The sequence below is a fragment of the Centruroides sculpturatus genome, unplaced genomic scaffold (genome assembly GCF_000671375.1).
Source record: "Centruroides sculpturatus isolate CEXI.00-Female unplaced genomic scaffold, Cexi_2.0 scaffold1169, whole genome shotgun sequence".
NCBI classification, from domain to species: domain Eukaryota; kingdom Metazoa; phylum Arthropoda; class Arachnida; order Scorpiones; family Buthidae; genus Centruroides; species Centruroides sculpturatus.
In genome coordinates, this window is record NW_019385538.1 from 178615 (window position 1) to 200456 (window position 21842).

The 21842-nt window shown below is 33.0% G+C and overlaps 2 protein-coding genes across 2 annotated transcripts in view; both read left to right on the forward strand.

The window, feature by feature from the left end:
- The window catches only part of LOC111639935 (multidrug resistance-associated protein 4-like), a 14726-nt gene extending 13484 nt beyond the window's left edge, over positions 1 to 1242 (forward strand). The window contains exons 3-5 of the mRNA XM_023385898.1: positions 714 to 819; positions 899 to 1117; positions 1174 to 1242. Coding sequence (XP_023241666.1) covers positions 714 to 819; positions 899 to 1117; positions 1174 to 1242 — 394 coding nt within the window. The remainder of the gene's footprint in view (positions 1 to 713; positions 820 to 898; positions 1118 to 1173) is intronic.
- A 211-nt stretch (positions 1243 to 1453) lies between these two features.
- On the forward strand, positions 1454 to 20358 carry LOC111639936 (multidrug resistance-associated protein 4-like). Its single transcript, XM_023385900.1, has 8 exons — positions 1454 to 1590; positions 2525 to 2630; positions 2710 to 2928; positions 5448 to 5537; positions 10441 to 10604; positions 19482 to 19607; positions 19841 to 20091; positions 20324 to 20358. The coding sequence occupies exons 1-8, from the start codon at positions 1454 to 1456 to the stop codon at positions 20356 to 20358; spliced, it is 1128 nt and encodes a 375-aa protein (XP_023241668.1).
- Positions 20359 to 21842: the final 1484 nt, after the last annotated feature.

Genomic DNA, 21842 nt, shown 5'->3' on the forward strand with positions numbered 1-21842 from the left:
TGATAATTCAACTACGCTTGTTGGAGAACAATAAAAACACTACACTCAACAAGCCACCAATAAAACTCAACTGCCTAACCTATAACCAAAGTCTCCTTTTAATTTGTTTTTTAAAAAAAGCGCTTGACAAACTTGCCCCGCATGCCGAAGTTGCCCCGATCTCCCCTATATGTTACTTTACATATTAAAAAGGTATGAATTAGAAAAATGTTAATTATAAATTTAAAAGCTTTTAAATCTATTATAAGTTCGTTAGTTTGTTGCGAATTACATAGGAGAATGTAGGTTTTGAAAACGAAGAAATATTGTAAATTTTACTAATTTATACAAAATTTAATAAGTTAATCGCCACCTGTTTCCTGCGGACATTACTGTGTACTCTGTAACAACACACGCTGATGCAAATTGATTATCTGTTTAGGCATGATATTTACTCACATATCAGTCTTAGAATAAAACATTACGTAGTTATACTGTATCAACATTTTATTTTCCTTCTGTAATATACGGACTATATACGGACTATGTACGGACTATATTGTCCGTACATAAAAGCACTTTCCATTTCTGTTCCATGTCCAAAATAATAATAATAATAAGTATTATTAATTTAAGAGCATTACATTGATTTATAGTTGTACAAATGTTCTAGAATAATCTGTTAATTAAAATATTGTATTCAATTTTTAAATTTCATTACAATTTCTTTTCAGAGAATGGAACCGGGAATTGCAGAAGAAGAATTCGAGCATACTGAAAGCTTTATTACGTTTTGTTGGTTGGAAATACTTAATAATTATTCTACTTGTACTCATTCAGGTATTACGACAACCCATTTGAAAGACATAAAGAATGTTCTAAAATAATTAAAATAACTGATATTAATGTTCGTTTGCAGATGACAGCGTTAGTTGCCGGCCAAGCGTACTTCGTAGGATTAATAATAAATTATTTTGAAAACAGAGAAGAACGGAATCAATACAACGTCTATGCTACACTTGCGGGATTTTTTATTCTACTTGTGATATATTTCTGTATATATAATATTAGTTCGTTCATAAACGAATTATATGGAATGAAGTTAAAGATAGCATTCTGCACTCTTATATATAGAAAGGTGAGTAGCTATTATAATATGTTATAGGCATTAGATTTATATTCTTTTTACGTTAGTGTTATTTTCTTAAATGGATCGATGAAATTAAAGACAAATGCAAACTACTTACAAAAGAATCTTTTTAGCAATCGATAGTTCTGAAATTTTATTTTGTAAAGTAATTTGAAATATATTGTAAAAAATGAAATCGCAGTTTATATACACCATATACAATCATTAATTTTGTCAAGAATAAGGTTTAGTAATCAATAAGGTTTTTTAAATGTGGCTACAATAATTCTGTATTAGCAAATTACTTTTTGTCGATATATTACTAAATTTGTTTACGTGAGCGCTATGTTTTGGCTCTATAGAAGACTTATTCGGCGCAGCAGGAAAAGTTGTAGTAGTAATAAAAATAAGTGTGAACCGAGGGGGGTTAAAGCGGTTAGCTTCTCCCCAATTATCGGCTTCGTTGTCAGAGATGGTGTTGGGTAATTGAGTGGGAGGGGTAGTGAAATCGTGACGAGGTGTCAGCAGTACTCTAAGATGACACAATACAGTATTAAATTTAGAATAACAAATTTAACTTTTAACAAATAATAGAGATACATGCGAGTATATTCTAAATTCCAACAAGAAGGAAATAGCAATAATGATGATAATAATACATCCGCGTCGCGTCAATATTAGAAGGCCGATGTCCGTCTTTCCTGTCGGTGGGACCGCCGTAGGTCCTCTATCCGATAATTTTCTAAGTTCTAACTTAAAACCGAGAGAAAAAAGTGAAGTTTCGGTCCTGGAGCTTCTTCCCGACGAACACCCGGAGGTGCGGGAGCGATCCCCTTTTATACCCGATTAGCTTAAAATGCTATGAAATTTATATGTTACTTTACATATTAAAAAGGTATGAATTAGAAAAATGTTAATTATAAATTTAAAAGCTTTTAAATCTATTATAAGTTCGTTAGTTTGTTGCGAATTACATAGGAGAATGTAGGTTTTGAAAACGAAGAAATATTGTAAATTTTACTAATTTATACAAAATTTAATAAGTTAATCGCCACCTGTTTCCTGCGGACATTACTGTGTACTCTGTAACAACACACGCTGATGCAAATTGATTATCTGTTTAGGCATGATATTTACTCACATATCAGTCTTAGAATAAAACATTACGTAGTTATACTGTATCAACATTTTATTTTCCTTCTGTAATATACGGACTATATACGGACTATGTACGGACTATATTGTCCGTACATAAAAGCACTTTCCATTTCTGTTCCATGTCCAAAATAATAATAATAATAAGTATTATTAATTTAAGAGCATTACATTGATTTATAGTTGTACAAATGTTCTAGAATAATCTGTTAATTAAAATATTGTATTCAATTTTTAAATTTCATTACAATTTCTTTTCAGAGAATGGAACCGGGAATTGCAGAAGAAGAATTCGAGCATACTGAAAGCTTTATTACGTTTTGTTGGTTGGAAATACTTAATAATTATTCTACTTGTACTCATTCAGGTATTACGACAACCCATTTGAAAGACATAAAGAATGTTCTAAAATAATTAAAATAACTGATATTAATGTTCGTTTGCAGATGACAGCGTTAGTTGCAGGCCAAGCGTACTTCGTAGGATTAATAATAAATTATTTTGAAAACAGAGAAGAACGGAATCAATACAACGTCTATGCTACACTTGCGGGATTTTTTATTCTACTTGTGATATATTTCTGTATATATAATATTAGTTCGTTCATAAACGAATTATATGGAATGAAGTTAAAGATAGCATTCTGCACTCTTATATATAGAAAGGTGAGTAGCTATTATAATATGTTATAGGCATTAGATTTATATTCTTTTTACGTTAGTGTTATTTTCTTAAATGGATCGATGAAATTAAAGACAAATGCAAACTACTTACAAAAGAATCTTTTTAGCAATCGATAGTTCTGAAATTTTATTTTGTAAAGTAATTTGAAATATATTGTAAAAAATGAAATCGCAGTTTATATACACCATATACAATCATTAATTTTGTCAAGAATAAGGTTTAGTAATCAATAAGGTTTTTTAAATGTGGCTACAATAATTCTGTATTAGCAAATTACTTTTTGTCGATATATTACTAAATTTGTTTACGTGAGCGCTATGTTTTGGCTCTATAGAAGACTTATTCGGCGCAGCAGGAAAAGTTGTAGTAGTAATAAAAATAAGTGTGAACCGAGGGGGGTTAAAGCGGTTAGCTTCTCCCCAATTATCGGCTTCGTTGTCAGAGATGGTGTTGGGTAATTGAGTGGGAGGGGTAGTGAAATCGTGACGAGGTGTCAGCAGTACTCTAAGATGACACAATACAGTATTAAATTTAGAATAACAAATTTAACTTTTAACAAATAATAGAGATACATGCGAGTATATTCTAAATTCCAACAAGAAGGAAATAGCAATAATGATGATAATAATACATCCGCGTCGCGTCAATATTAGAAGGCCGATGTCCGTCTTTCCTGTCGGTGGGACCGCCGTAGGTCCTCTATCCGATAATTTTCTAAGTTCTAACTTAAAACCGAGAGAAAAAAGTGAAGTTTCGGTCCTGGAGCTTCTTCCCGACGAACACCCGGAGGTGCGGGAGCGATCCCCTTTTATACCCGATTAGCGTGGGAAATATCTGGGATTTTTCTGACGTAATTGTCTTTGCAGCGTGCGTTGTTAACTTGAATTTCACATTTCTCCAGATTTAGCACTGTCTCCCCCGTCCTGGGTGACGAAGTTATGGTCATAATATCGTCATCTCTTGACCACTTAGCATTAAAGTCGTCATCTCCTGGGGTAGTGACTGGTCATCCTCGGTAACGTGATATAGTTTCTCACCGTACGGTCTATCCTTGTAGGTGACCTTTTCGTTCTATACAATAAAATATGTCTGTTCTTCTATACAATAAAATATGTCTGTTGTTGCTAATTGGATATTTACTTGAACACCGCAGATATCTTAGGATCTAACGATCTCTTGGGGAGAGGGTAGTTCTAGGACGACTTCGTCAGTATAGGAGGGAGCCGACTTTTCGACCTCTCAGTATATTGCGTCATTTCAAAGGTTTATTGGCCGGGCAAAGGGGTGAAAACGAGAGAATTAAGAGAAAAAACGATGAAAGAAGAAACATTTTTATACGAATTTAGCATTTAAAATTCTCAAAAGAGAGTCTGATTTCTCACAAAAGTAAGCAAATTTCTTATAGGAGTAAAAACAAAAAATGTTACAATTTGTCTTAACAGAATTTGACTTTTATGCAAAAACCTGTAATAAAACTATCTTACATTATCGAATGTTTAACAGCTTTGAATAAGCCTGTAGAATTGAAATGTAATATTTAATTCCATCTCAAACGTAAAGACAGATTTGGTTTTAGAAAGAAGGCAAATTAAATACAAAATTAGTTGCGTTTTTCGAAATTTGGTTTAAAATATCATTTTGAGGAATTGTTTTTATTATCTTAAAATAGCATTTATTCATAGTTTTACAATCTGTATAAATGTATATACAGTGTTTCTTTCTATATCTATATATACATCTTGGAGGCCGACCGATGAAGGTGGCAGCTACCGCTCTGAGGGATACGGGTTCGTATCCGAACGGGTCGAAAAGTCCCCAGGAATTTTTCGGAGGTGGTCCGTCCGGATATGTCGAGTCCCGTCCATCACCACCCGAACTGGCCGAACCCATTATAAGCTTGCTAAAAGAAACTTTCTTAGTGGCCACAGAGCGGAAAGAGTTAAATTTATATATGTCTTGAGAATAAATCATTAAACTTATATTTATTGCTATGCCAAGTTTATCTTGCTAATATGTAAAACATTTTAGGTGACTTCTGTTCGATTTAGAAATTCTTTCAAATGAATCACCTGCACATAAGTGAATAGCTGTAGTATGACATTTATTCATGCCGCATCGATTACCAAGACTCGGTCGAATTTTGTTGGATGCAGTTTGGATAACACCCCTGTTCAGCTGCTGACAACTCTTTTAAAGCAATGGCCATCGATGAGGTCATGGCAATTTTTTATTTAATTAATAATTATTATTGAAAGAGTACTATGGATTATCATATCCTGAGTATTGCTATTAGGTTTATAAAATAAACTTGAAAGAGTTTAACTGCAAAGTACCAAAGGAAGTTGATGATGATTTATAATTTAGAAAGTATATTTTGTTAGAAAATTTAATCAATTAGATTGTTTGAGAACTTTGCGAAATATTATTCTCGTATTTTTTTTATTTAATCATGATATAATTTTCTAAAAATATTTATTTTACATAAAATTTTAATTTGCAGGCAATTAGGTTAAGTTCTTCGTCTCTGGAAAGATCGAACGTGGGGCAAATGGTAAATCTTTTAGCAAACGACGTCGGCAAATTCCAAAATGTAAGTTAAAGACAATTTTCTAAATCTATTTGATTAATGTATACCACGTAAATTCACATATTTCGCCGGTGTATTATATAAACTCGACGAAAACTTTTTGGACAAAAAGTCATTTTAAAAGACGATTTAATATATGTTCAGTAATATTGATGAGAAAAATTTTTTATGCTTATGATTAGTTTATATCGCTAAACTTTGATTATAACTAAATATTTTTACAATTGACTTATACAACGGCCTTCATACGATCGTTCATTGTGTCAACAAGTTCCTGCCCTCATTTAGTGTGATTTCACACCAAAGTTACTTGACTTTTTGATTAAACCTTCCACATTTTCTTGAGGACTTTTCTTAACACGTTTTTATTTTTACATCACATATTCTCTATAGGGAAAAGTCAGAGTTGCTAATATGAAAACATTAAAATGCCCATGTTCAATGTTTTCATATTACTTTAAGCCAGCCAAGAGTCGACGGTTTTAGAAGTTTGGCAACTGTACTATACTGCTAGAGAATAACAGTCCGTGATATAGTAAATTTTTAATGATGGTAGCAGGTTTTCGTCAAGAATTTTAAGTATTTCGCTGCATTTATTGATCCCCTTTGTTAATTAAAAGGAAAATTTCTCACATCTTCGCTGACACGCAACCCAACACTATTGCTTGCTGTGACTTCTATACTGCGCAATACACAGTCATAATTCAATGCCTCTTTTCTTTTTCTGATCACTTTAATTTTTCTAATTGCTTCTAATGCAGACTCGAAACTTTGCGTGATCATTATAAATAACCTGCTTTCACTGTTGTTGTATCCGGCATTTGTGCTCTTCGGCACTATTAATTAATTAAATCGCTCTTTTATTTGTGTTTTTGTGAGAAGAGGTTTTCGCCTTTATCTACGTAAACAACACGACTCTATTGTTATTAAAAAGTAGTATCATTTTCTTACCTGATATAAGCTGTAGCGAAGTTTCTACAGTTGACTACTAGTTTCATTTGTTACTTCCTTTCTAGTAACTTTATTCTATTCGTTCACTAACTCAGCGAATGATGCACCTCGATTTTTAAAAATAATGTTACGAAGGTCAATGTGATCTGTTTTTATTACAGTTCTTGGCCATCCAGTTTATTTTTTATATAAATTTTACTAGTTTTTTGATAATTTGGAACAATTCTCTACACTGTATACTTATGAATTTTTAATCGTTTTACAATTTATTGAAATGATTGGCCCATTTCTATGAAAAGTAAAAATCAGTTCGTTTACATCAGTGTTTATCAACCTCTAAGGAATCGTCGCCCCCTTCAATGTAGTATCGCCTCCTTCAGTAAAACCGTTACGTAGTATCGCCCGCTTCACTACAAAATTCCGATGCCGAGGGTCAATGCTAATGCCAAATTCGTACTTCATTGAATAGACTAGTGACTAGTATAATGTTTTTTGTTTTATTATTGTACGATATAACGAATAAAATATCTAATTTTTCTTAATATAATATATTACTATATCGCCCAGAAAATTGTTTTTCGCCTCCCAAAATATAAATTGTTCCTAATCGCCCCCTCAACATGGAAAAATGCCCACATGGGGGCGATATCGCCCCCGTTGAAAAACACTGGTTTACATGAACACAGCTTTTTGTTCTAAATACGTAAAAATAGTTGGGGCCGAGACTCCACTAGCGTAAAAAACCCTCGCCTTAAAAAGTTTTAATCACGTGAGCGTTTTCGGTTGGGTTTCGGTGGGGGTTCGGTTAGCGATGTTTTTCGGTACTGTTCCAAGTGTCAAAAGTAAATATTACTTCGCACGTGAATTGGTGGAAACTTAAGCATTGTAGCTTGATTCTTCATAACTGTCAGAGTGCATCAAATATTTTAACTAAATCAGATACAAGCTGATATAATGTTTCAGCTTTTTGCCAGAGAATTTTTGTTGCTTGCTGCACAGGTGAAACTAAACCGACGCAAGCATCGTTTTTGGGTGAGACCTTTGTTTCAGAATAGAAGTTCATTAGATTATCATAACACACTTATGCTTGAACTTCGTTTTCGAGACCTGGGGCCGTATTCTGGTCACTTATCTCTCGTCTCTTCTTTCATCGACGAATGACGTCAAAGCGAGAGACGAAATTCGTCTCTCATACATAGTGGCGAATCTGGTCGTTCGTAACGCTCGCGTCTTTGTTGTTGACGTCACGATTCTATTCGGTTGATTATACATGTTCGGATTATCTGCGCGCTCAACACGGTATAGAATTTTAACCAATAAAATTGTAAAATTTTCGAAAATGCGGAGTACGTAATCATAGATCACGTGACAAGGAAAGCAGTTGCTCAAATAAAGCACGTAATTTCGACGAATTTGTTTTTTGTTTTATAACGTTTTTACAGATTGTAATATCAATTTGTCTCTTAACAAATAAAAATTATAACCTAAATTAGAAAAGCGTGCGTACTTAGATATTTTTCGAAATATTACCATCTAATTTCTCCTTAACTTTCTAAGTAAGATTAACATCATATTCGATAGTTCAGTAATTGATGTAAGATAATTTTTAAAAAAATGTAATCAGTGACGTTTCCGAGTAGGCACTGGAAAAAAATCGGAAGCATTTTCTCTCTCGAAATATTCTTTCCCGAGATAGAGAAAGTTTCGTAATGGGATCGCATAGCACGAGTAGCATTCAGTCGTCTACATTGGATATAACGAAATCGAGGCGAAAGACGATAGGCCGGTCGAAATACAACTATCCACTCGTCTCTGATAAACGAGAGAAGAAAAAGTTGTCCAGAATCGTGTTTAGAGAGACGCGATGATCTCTCGAGACGTAAACAAATGATTAGCCAATCAGCCATTGGCTTGTGAGAGACGACAGACGAGAGACGATGACCAGAATACGGTCCCAGGAATATTATTATGAGTTACTAATAAATCAAGATTATCCCAAAATCTATTAATGCATAAAAGTTTTGATTAGTAGTAACGTGAACTTTGTTGACAGTTTCTTACGAATGACAACTGATCTCTTTGAAGTGTTATTATAACGAGTAGGAAATCATATAAGCGAGCAAAACACACGTTTCAGAGAAGCAATTTCGGCAAGAGAACGCTGGGTAATAAATTTAAGGCACATTGTATAAGATCAGGAGCTAATGACTGAGTAGCTTAATTTGTTTTAATTGCTTTAAAACGTTCATGTTATCATGTATTTTTCCAGATATTTAGCATCAAGAAAAACATAAAGGCAAAGCTTGTCATTTGCCTTTTGAGTTGGACGAGAAGTAATAGCAAAATTGTTCAAGAAACCTGCCATTCTGTTTGGATTCAGATAAAATCAAAGTGCATGCAATTTCCAGCAACACCAAATTAATGAAAAGCTATTGCAGAAAATTTTTTAAAAGCTTAGCAATTACCACACTGCTGCGGGAACATTAATGTAAAACACGTATTGATAATTTGTCCCCAAAATAGTGGAAGTATAGGAAGTTACAAAGGAATGTTTAGTAATGTGTTGCTAGCAGTGGCAGATACCAATTACAAATTTTTATAAAGGCCATAGTGTATATAGACTATGGATACTATGGAAGTGAGAGCGATGGAGGAATATTTAAAAAAGTACGCTTTGGCCAAATGATAAAAACCTGCGGACTAAACTTGCCTAATGATGATTACTTTCCAAATTCCGAATTTATGTTGCCTTTTTATTTTATTGGTGATAAAGCTTTCCCACTATCAAGAAATTTAATGTCACCATATCCTAGACGTTCTGCTATTAGGCGATCACAACGAGTCTATAACTATAGACATGTCGTGCTCGTCGAGTAATGGAAAATGCTTTTGGCATTTAAGTTCTCGTTTTCGCATCTTCAAACGACCATTAACGTACTTCACACGAGTGAAGAACGTTAGAACGTCCGTACTTCACACGAGTGAAGATCACACGAGAAAGATGGTATTGGCAGCTTGCATCTTGCACGGTTTTTTTATAAGAGAGTCGGCTTGTTACGTTAATGCTAGAAATTGTGATTCAAAAGATGAACATAGCAACTTTATCTCAGGAAAGTGGAGTGCAACGGCTGATCATGCGAGAAGTTGCACACAGATAGCAAGCAATATGTACTCTACTGAAGCAAGAGAATTAAAGAATAAATTAGCAGACTATTTATATACTAGCTGTTACCCGCGAGGATTTTGCAAGCAAACCCCATTTATATTCAGTATTTCAACAACCATAGAAATTGTTTTATAATACCTGCCGCCGAGAATAACGAGAATTGCCGAGAATCGAACGAACTGTTTTCAATTTGATCAATTTTCTGGAACGTTTACAATCTTTCTATAATCGAACCAATATGCAATAACAAATTCGAATTTAAAACGGTTCGAACATTTTTAAAAACGAAATAGATAAAAATATTTATAACAATGTCTGAAATGTTATTAATTTAATACACGTACCGTGTTTCCCCGAAAATAAGACATCCTCTGAAAGTAAGACCTAGCATAGGTTTTGCTGGATTGCTAAACATAAGGCCTCCCCCCGAAATTAAGACCTAGCAAAGTTTTTTTTTTACTCGTAACGGTCATCGACAGATGCCTGAAAGTGGCCGTTGGCTTTTTGAAAGTACAGCCACTTATTGGTCAGCAGACAATCACGCCACACGGTATGATTTGCATAAAACTATGGCTTGGGTATCACAGATTTGCGTAACGTTACGGCTGCTAATGGCTAATTGATCGGCCGGGAATCACGCCACATCACAAAAGTAGTTCGTTTATATTTAATATGTCCATAATATACAATACTTTATGATGTCCGAAATAATTATTCTTAAATTTATATTAAGTTTAATCGAGTTAATAGTTATTTATCGGTATAAATGAAACACTTCATTTATTACAGAAAGTTATCAGCCTTCCAGTTTTATTTACATCGCCTTTCTTCATCATTACTTCGATAGCCATGTTGTGGAAGTATTATGGATGGACTATTCTAATTGGATTCTTGGTCATATTTCTCTATTTTCCTATACAAGTTGCTTTGAGTAAACTATATTCAAAATTGAGGTAACTATTATTTTAAATTATATAATTGTGAATTGTTTGTAAAAGAATAAAGAAATCATTCATTATTTAGTAATCATTAATTAAGATAAAATTGATGTATTTAACATGAATAAAATTTTATATAGGCCTACCTTATCGAAATCTATGCTACATTAACTGACATCAGAAATGGTAAGATAACCAATATGTTAGCAGAATGATCTGGGATGTCAGGGCTCGAATACATCGAGCAGACCCAAGAAATTTTTAGTATGTATGATACACAAATGCTAGATGAGGGCCAACATATGTAGACACGCCTTTATGGGCCTGACGGAATCCATAATGAATATATTATGATTAAAACGTTCCACATATTAACCAGAAGATAAAAACATTAAACATTAATTTAAATAGTTGTTTGTATAAGCGCAAAACTATATTTAGAAACATGCTTTTCATTTTGGAGCGTGTGTAATTTGTGTGAAATTTAACATAAAGCATGTTTGGAAAGTAAATATTATACGCACGTGAATCATGGCGGATGTTCATTTGATGCAATAATATGTTAAATAACGTTCGTATAGGATTTCTGTTCTTTCTAAACGTGATATAATCAAACACCGTTTCATCATCAGCAGGGTAGGGTCTAGGTTTTTCAAGGCCTAGCGCTTATCGAAGTTTAATGGGGTACTACTTTTTGTTAGATTAAAAATCTTTAAATTGGGGTTTAAACTTTATTTTTAATAACATTAATATCACAATTGAAATTTATTTATTTACGAAATTGTGTTGAATGACAAACTTTATGTCTTGTATAAAAAACATAAGAAATAAAATAATATATACATTGATTAATTACTAACCAACGTTACATCGATTATAATAAAACAAATAATACAAAATATTTATCATCTATATATATAATCGTGATGGGTTGATAATAATAATAATAATAATAATAATAATAATAATTTATCTCTTCCTTGGTCACCAACTGGTCGTGGTGGGAGAGCCCAGTAATTTTACTGAACTATAGAGCAATATAGGCGTGAGCACAAGCTCCTGGTAGGGACACACTTGCTAGTAAGGTCTATGGGGAGAAATAAAGCGAATAGTGACCATGCCCATACTCTGTGAAGATATTTATCATGGTAGTAAGCAGATCAAAGTGTGATACCGGCTCTGACTTCGCTTGGTTTAACAAGGTCTGCATTCGTGGGTTAGGCAGAGGCCCACGTTTGAAAAATAGGCGACAGTCTTCCTTGGTTACTGGTGGCAAAAGCCGCGCAGGCCCAAGCATGGCTACTGCAATGCTGTCAACAGATTTGAGGAATCAACCTACTCTTGATGTTTCTGTGGCAATGCATCCACAGACCACAAAGGCTGGAAAACCATGCCAACGGATGAAATGCACAACAGAAATGAACGATTTTATCATCCATACTTACTACACCATAGCAAGACTTGAAACAAACATGACAGCATGCAGACAACAACTACACCATAGATTCACACAACAATATCCTCACCTCACTGTCACCGAACAAAGCGTTGTTGATTAGAAAAGAACAATTATACACATCAACCTTATCCCACAAACAACACTTGAACTTATCAAACAACAGGTTGCTGAGCAAATACATCAAAAGACAGAAACATTTAACATTAACGAAGATTACGTAACCTGTCAGCATGATCCAGCAACAAGCATTGATAATAGCACACATACAACAACTACCAGTAATGATACTACAAGCACTTCCCCATCCATCACTGATAACATAGACATAGAATTAGTTAATACGCTTTCACTTATATTTCAGGAAACACTCACTAAATACACAGGCACAGATCCCACAGAAAAACCACGAATACCGAAAATCAACATGTCAAAGGTAGTAGCAAAAACACTAAATTATGTAAACACTCACTTACTACTAAACTACATTCATTCAATTTCTACACTCTCATACATTCATACATTAGTTTATGCTGGGGCATACACAGCAGTAAAACACCACGGAATGAAAATACAATCGCAGACAGATACACACAAAACACAATTCTATCACAAGCCTGCCAAGCAGAGAAGAATAGAAACACAAATAAATGACATTAGACAACAATTAGGCAGGCTGACACAATACACTAAAAACAATATAACACCCAAATTAAAAAAACAACTCAAAACATTTTCAAAAAAATCACAACACACAAAATGTAAACATCACAACACACATTACAGAATAATGCACTAAAATAGAAACTTGCAGCGAAAGCACATAGACTCAAACGATATAAAACATGTACACTACGAAAACAAGAAAATAAATTATTCACCAACAATGAAAAACTTTTCTACAGACGAATCAGTACCAAAACAAACACTAATACACAGCACAGAGGCACGCCAACAGAAGAACTCACAAGTTATTGGTCTTATTTTTGGTCCAATGCTGTTAAACACAATGCTGATGCAGGCTGGATCGAGGAGGAGAACAGAAACCTGCACATCATACCAACTATACCCTGTGCTGAAATAAACATACACGACATCCGGTACGCTGTTAACAGAACACACAACTGGAAGACACCTGGTGTAGACAACATTCACAATTTCTGGTACAAAAAGTTTACATCACTGCACCAGGAACTAGCCAAACATCTAACAAACATCATCATCAATCCACAAGACATGCCGAAATTTCTTACTCAAGGCATCACCTACATGAAACTTAAAAACAACAAAACCACAGACAGGGCCGTGCCGTAGATTTTCTAAGTATGATTCTAGTCTTCGAAATGCCGCCCCTTATATAAATTATTAGTCTGATATAGGCTATAATTCTGATTATTTCGTGTATCTTATTAGGGCCGTGCGGTTGATTTTCTAATTATGATACAAGTCTTTGAAATTCTACCTCTTAAATGTTTTTTATGCCGCCCCCTCACAGTGTCGCCTGATGCGGCCGCATCTCTGCATCATAGCACGGCACGGCTCTGACCACAGACCCACACAATACAGACCAATTACATGTCTTCCAACATTCTACAAATTATTGACATCCTGCATTACAAGCAACATATACAAACATGTTGAAGAACATGACATTCTTACAGAACAACAAAAAGGTTGCCGTAGAAATCACAGGGGATGCAAAGAACAGTTACTCATAGATTCAGTCATTCTTCGGCAAGCACACAAACAACACAGAAAACATACACATGGCTTATATAGACTATAGAAAAGCACACAACAGCGTTTCACACAGTTGGCTGCTACATATTTCACACATGTACAAAATACATCCATCATTCATTGTATTCTATACAAACATTATGCAGCATTGAAGAAAAACACTACATCTCAGGGTTAGTAACACTTCCAGACAAACAAACGAAATATTCATTAGGCGAGAAATTTTTCAAGGCGATTCCTTGAGTCTTATCTGGTTTTGCCTAGCCCTGAACCCATTATCCAACATGTGAAACAACACGCAATATGGCTACAATATCAGACATGAAAAAGAACACAGTTTACACTTTCACATCTCATGTACATGGATGACATAAAAATTTATGCATCCACACAAAAACAAAATTTAATCCACTCCTACAAATCACACATTCATACACGAAGGAAATACAAATGAAGTTTGGCTTGAACAAATGCAAAACACTTCACATCGAAAAAGAAGTTTTGAAAAAAGAAGATTTTGCACTTGGAAATGAGGACATTATTGAATCCATGGAAGAGTTCGAGTTTTACAAGTATTAAAGATTCTAACAGGCCAAACTAACAGAACATACACAAATAAAGAGAAGATTAATTAAAGAATACCAAAGTAGGTGAAATGCTATCCTCAGAACAAAGTTTAATGCAAAACACACAGGTAAAGCAATAAACACATATGTCATCCCAGTACTCATTTATTCTTTTAAAGTTATACATTGGACTCACATAGATCTTGAGCAACTCCAAAGGAAAACAAGAACAACACTTACTAAGCATCTGCCACAGAAAGATTAACTCTTCTACTTAAAATGGCGGACGTGGCATGATTGACATACTTAACCTTCACTACATACAAATACAATTACTGCGAGAGTTTGTCTAAAAAGACAAGAAACATTACAGTTACATGAAGCAGTAATTTTAACAAACACAATAAATCACATACATTATATACATATCCATTCCAAACACTCAAAATATGCAAAACACATTTACTCAAATAATTAGCAAGTATACAGAAGTTACCCAGGAAACGCGTCTGTTGAAGATGGATGTGGATAGGGTGCTTATTGTACCTGTTGTTCTCTCTTCTATGGGCGTGATATCACATACACTACGCAAGAGTCTGGGAACATTACATTTGAATAGAATTACAGCACACTACAGAAGGTAATTATATCGAATATATGCCATATTGTTAGGAAATTCTTGAATACAGACAGTGACACACTTATTTAATTTTAGATATGTTTGGTTTTTATTCCCTAACTCTGGTCCGGGATTGTACACAGCGTGCCAACCGAGTATAACTCACTAAACAGAACATAATAATAATAAGCTCAGATCCTACGGTTAGGAGTTGAAAGTTTAAATTTGTAATACAGTATAGGTCACGAGAATGTACAATAAGAAGGGATTTTTCGAAATTATTTTTCGTGGGGGAGAAGGAGAAAATTAAGGCTTATTTTAAAAAACTCAGCTTCCACTGTACTCTTTTAGATGCATTTTTTTAAATTTTAACTGCGTTTCGGTAGGCTACGCCATGCAAATTCATCCTAATAAAAGTTTTTGGAAATTTTTGTGCAGAAGAGAGGCAGAGTGTTAAGCATTATCGGGAAAAACTCGGCTTTATGCTATTTTACATGCAGTTTTTTGCGTTTTTGATTGCAATTTAGTAGGGTATGCCATGAAATGGACGATAAGAGATTTTTGAAAATTTAACTACGCGATTGAAAAAAAGAAGAAAGTTAGTTTTACTCAGTATAAACTGTAAATAATAGGAAAAAAAACTAAATAGTGGCACATATAGTATACATTTTGAAAATTAATAAATCTTTTAAGCATTTACACTTTTCGCGTAACTTACAAACAATGAATGTATCGTGTATCACGTGTGAACCACGTGTCACGAATGAACCACGTGTATCGACAGAAGGCGAGAAGAGAAAATTTACATACTTAAGTATGTAAAAATTTATTACATTTCATGTTGTACGAGGGTTTTACCCATTTCTCGAACTGTGTTAGAGTGAATCCGTGCTATAAAAGTACCGTGTTATACGGGGGATGGTACCAATTCTCGAACCGTGTTAGAGCGAATTCGTGCTATAGAAGTGCCGTGTTATATGGGGGTTACCTGTACCCGTATTGATAATTCTACATATTGTAAATTTAAATTAAAGAAAAAAAAACTAAATGAAAAAATGTATAATAAATTTGTGATTGTTGCAAGGAACATATTTACATAATAATTTTTTAATGCTATTGTTTGTGATACATAATATATTATTTTTTCTCCATAATAACTAACTATTTTCTGTACCCCTTAACTACGTATCGCGTACCCCTAGGGGTACGCGTACCACAGGTTGGGAATCGCTGTTATATGTGATATAAAAGTTTAGAAATTGGAAAATACGCTGGTCACTGCATTAGTTGAATTCTCTCTGTTATTAGGTAATCGCGTAAGTTATTCTACCAGTTTTGTATGGCCACTTATTGTTGTACATAAGAAGAAATTCAGAACTAATTGCATTCGCATGAGGTCGAACGAGGGGTAAAGGATTTCACTCCGATAACTTTGGCCTATCGCAGTGCCACAGCGGGAAACGTAAAGACCAATATATCTATCTAAGCAAATCGCATCCCACATAAGGACGCAAACAACAGAAAAAGAATGACAATGAACAATGTTCATCGATTGATTCTGTGAATTAGTCGGTTTCTTACAAAAGTTCGTTGATTACTGTAATGCAAATGATGACTCATTGTTCAACAGAACATTTTCTAATCGTGTATACTTGAAGTGACTGTTCCTGAAGCAAGTGTAAACCGCTCCTCTCTGTCTGAAAATTAATAAAACAGAAATATTTGGGCTTCGCACATAAAAATCATGTGCATGCAATCTCTCATTACAGTAGTCACAGTTTTAGGCCTTCCTGTAGATGCAACCAGGCTTGCACGTAATACAGGTGTGTTGCCTCCCTGTTGCAACTTACTGATAATACTAAGTAGCACTCCTCGGAAGTTGTTATAACTCGAGAGAGACTCTTGCCGGCCTTCTGCTTACTATTCCAGTAAATTGGAATTGGGAACACAAATGAAATTACAGAATGGTGGACTGAAAAAATGAAGCAGCGTTTTCAATAGCTTGACTGGATTCTTGCCTACCAAGGCTTGCCAGCCATCTTTGACCATCATCGAAATGACTCCTTTCGGACATAGCGAATAAAGTGGCTATTTTGGAATTTTACTGTCATGTTCGTAATTAAATTATGAAAAAACACTATAAAACACCTGTTTCTACTTATAATTAGATTTGTATGTTTCGAACGGAATCATTGTGTACTGTATTCATGTTTCGATATTCGGTTATAACACCGAAATTATACATAAAAATTCATGTAATGAAGCTTACACATTCGCTTTTTATCTAAGAATTTACAAATCGTGCTTGGTTTTTTTCATAAGAGTTAAGTATAAAAAGTTGTTGAAATAGCATTAACAAAACTTTTAAATACTCAGTGCTAGAAAAATAAAGTTAGCTTAACGCTTTAAGTTCTTAGCCCGAGTTAACTCGGGCATGACGAGCGCTTGCGTAGTTCTTCGCCCAAGTATACTCGGGCAACAATAAAAAACTCTCTCATAAACGTTCTATGCACGATATTACTCGGGAAAAGCTTATTTTGTATTCTATTGGATGTTGTCTATAACATCACAAAATTTTAAAATTTTACACCCAATGAAAGTTTATATTTTGGACAATTTTTGCGGTTCCCACCTATTGAAAAAGTATAGATGATCGAAAATTTCGTGATGTATTTGAATGTTTACGGTAACTGATGCACATCTGTCTAGAAACCGGTCTTTCCCTGCGATTTGTATGAGAATATCCCGCTATTGGCTATAAACAGCTGTTCTCAAGGACATTACGCTAACTACACAGAAAAGCTGCACGTGTCACGTGATCCGTCGCAAGTTTTTTTGATTTGAGAGAAAATTCGTTTTTAAATAATATGCAATAAAGGAAATTAAGTTATACGTTAAATTTTTTTAGAAATCTAATTCATAATTTGGTGTATTAAATGTTTTTTTAATTTTTTGTGGGAGTTTTTTCTGTAAAACACAAAAAAACAATGTTAGGTTAATGAAGTTAATATTAGCATATAATATAAGTAATAACAAGAAAATAAAGAAAAATTATCAGAAAATAACGTAATACAATCGAGTATTTGCAGTAACTAGTTCAGACGTGTGTAGAAAACCTACTTCCCCTCAGGCTGTTGTTGGGAACAACCCGCGAAAGTTTACAATCAGCTGTTTTCAAGGTCGTCCAGCTGTGTATCTGTATTGAAGCTTGTATGGAGTGTCTCTTTGTGAATATTGTGTTACATGAAAAATAATAAGTTTCTAAATAATACATTATAAAATAAATGAAGATTTATAATAAAATTTTTTATAAATTTATTTTATAAAATGGCGTATTATACATTATTTTGATTTTTTGTGGGAGCTTATTGTAAAGCTTTTTATGTCAACATATAAGGGTATAAACTATTATAGAATAAGTATTACTGTGATATAAAGAAATTTTTGTATTTGTGTAAAAATATTCATATAAAAAAGCTTTTATAATAAAAGTTCTTTGACACTTCTGCGTGCAATTGTCAAATCCCAGAAGAAAACATAAATTAACAGGATTGTCTAGAGTAATTTTTTCTTTTCTTTATATATCGATTGTTTTGTACAGATTGTTGAATATATTCTTGTAGTTACTATTTTTTATTTTATTTTTATCTAAAACCATTTGATCTAATTTTATCTATAAAACACAAATATACAATAATATTTATATGTTTCATTTTCGGAAAAACCGTAAAATAAAAATAAATCAATAGTTTTATTTCAAAATTTTATAATGTAAAGTAATATATTGTCTTCGGTACTAAACGAACTGCACCCCTCTATAGCCTCAGGGTGTGAAATGTCTTTGTTTACAATATACTATATTTCTCTTTTTATAACAAACTCCAGGGGGGTAGTGGTATTGTGGGTCAAGCAATGTAAGACAGATAAAACAGATTTTTTTCAGATAATAATTTTATTTTTATCTAAAAAATTTCAATATTTTATATACATTTTATCTTTTTCGTAGTATATTGTCTTTTTTATCTTATATTGTATTTTTATGATTCAATTTTCGTATTTTTATCATTGTATCTTTTATATATTATTTTTATATATCTTTTATCTCATTAAATTTATTTTTATTAAATGTTTTGTCATGTTTATTTTTTCAATTATTTTTTATCTACTTTACTCACGAATGGCAGCTTCCCACCACACAACGAACTTATACGGAGAAGCTGCTATCGCAGGGATGGGATGCCCCTGTAAAGTTGGCTGTCATAATGGAAAGACTCCATTTAGGAACCATCCAAGGCGCGAACACAAAAACTGTTTAAAACTTTTTTTAAATTAAAATAAACATTTTTTCTTTATTATTTAATGACAAGGTAATTTTCCAAGCGACTTTTTTCCCGAAACAAGAAACTAAAAGGTTAAATGAAACATTGTCTTTACATATAAAATATATGTTTAGTATTCAATTTTATATCATTTCATAAGAGTATATATTTATATATATAATTTCATAACAGATTACAAGCAGCTGTATTGGGAGACAAAAGATTGAATCTGTTGAACGAGATGATTGCTGATATGATGTTAATCAAGATGTACACCTGGGAATTGCCATACGCCGCACTAATAGAAAAAATCAGAGTGTAAGTGCAAGGAAAAATATTAAAATCTGCATAAAACTTTTACAGAATCGTGTTTTTGTTTTAAAAAATAATCCTGTTCAGATCATAAACATTCCAAACTGGAGAAAATATTTGACACGATCTGAAACCGGTTTACACAGGTTTTATTGTAATTTGACATGATAATGTGTTGAGTTATAAATAATTACATTTTAAGTTCTACACTTAATATTTTTAATTGTTTGTATTTGCAGGAAAGAAATGAAAAAAATTCGAAAGTTTTTATATGCAAGCGGAATATCGTGCATATTGTCATATCCTATGTCAAAATTATTCATTCTTCTTGCATATCTCGCATTCTTTTTAAATGGAGGACAACTAAATGCCGAAATTATATTCGTTACAATGACTTTTTCAATGTATATCGCCTGTCAGATTGTTGTTTTTTTTTTCTCAAGCAGTGAGTTTTGTTGCAGAAGTTTTGGTTTCGTTAAAAAGGATACAGGTAAGGAACAATTTTGAAATTATTCTTTTCATATTTTATTATAGCAATACTAATTCAGAAATAAGTCGAAGATATTTACATATAATTATTAATATTGTTGTATATAAAGATATTAAATATTAAAACTTGTCCATAACGAAATCTGAATAAATTGAAAAGCTGATCAGAGGAGAAAAGTTGCTGAATAGACAATATTTTGTGTTAAATTTAACACGGAATATTGTGTATTCAGCAACTTTCGAAGAAAGATTTCGAATTTGTTGTTAAATTTAACAACGCAACAGATCTTTTCAACACAAAACTGTAAAACTTATGAATAAATCCTGATTTGAAATCTTGTATATGAAATCGGTTTTATCTACCAACGTTACCGTGTATCATGCAAATCTGTATTCTGTGAACGAGTTTGAATCATTTAAGAATAACGAATGTCACATGATGATGAACATACGAGAATAACTTTTTACTATAATATTCCCCGAAAGATAGGTTGACATTATTACTACTCTTCAGCAGTTTCAAGAGTGAAAAACTAGTTTGTTTGGTTCTTTGGTTTCTTCGCTGTTATAATAATTCATTTGTCTAATGTCCGAAAACTCGTAATATACAATTATTCAGCACAAGTTCAATCAACATCAGGCAACAGGTTCTATCTTAAAAACTATAAAAATCCACTTAAATACTTAATGTCACACTTAATCAATAGATTAAGTGTGACATTAAGTATTAATTCTGTTTTCGACTTTTCCAAAATCGACTACGGGCGATTGAAAAACTCCAGAAATATTTTAATTATCCGATTTATAGATAAACACTTAATCTATTGATTAAGTGTTTATCTATAAATGTCACACTTAATCTATTGATTAAGTGTGACAGATTAAGTGTTTATCTATAAATCGGATAATTAAAATATTTCTGGAGTTTTTCAATCGCCCGTAGTCGATTTTGGAAAAGTCGAAAACAGAATTAATACTTAATGTCACACTTAATCTATTGATTAAGTGTGACATTAAGTATTTAAGTGGATTTTTATAGTTTTTAAGATAGAACCTGTTGCCTGATGTTGATTGAACTTGTGCTGAATAATTGTATATTACGAGTTTTCGGACATTAGACAAATGAATTATTATAACAGCGAAGAAACCAAAGAACCAAACAAACTAGTTTTTCACTCTTGAAACTGCTGAAGAGTAGTAATAATGTCAACCTATCTTTCTGGGGAATATTATAGTAAAAAGTTATTCTCTTATGTTCATCATCATGTGACATTCGTTATTCTTAAATGATTCAAACTCGTTCACAGAATACAGATTTGCATGATACACGGTAACGTTGGTAGATAAAACCGATTTCATATACAAGATTTCAAATCAGGATTTATTCATAAGTTTTACAGTTTTGTGTTGAAAAGATCTGTTGCGTTGTTAAATTTAACAACAAATTCGAAATCTTTCTTCGAAAGTTGCTGAATACACAATATTCCGTGTTAAATTTAACACAAAATATTGTCTATTCAGCAACTTTTCTCCTCTGATCAGCTTTTCAATTTATTCAGATTTCGTTATGGACAAGTTTTAATATTTAATATCTTTATATACAACAATACCTTTAGGGGACCAGGGTAACGACTGGTCGTTACCCTAATAAAAATCGGTTTTAATGAAAATTTTTGGCAACAGATGCCACCACTTGACGGTAGTGTGTTGTCTACCATCTGTTTCACATATTTGTGTCCAGGTCATCGTATA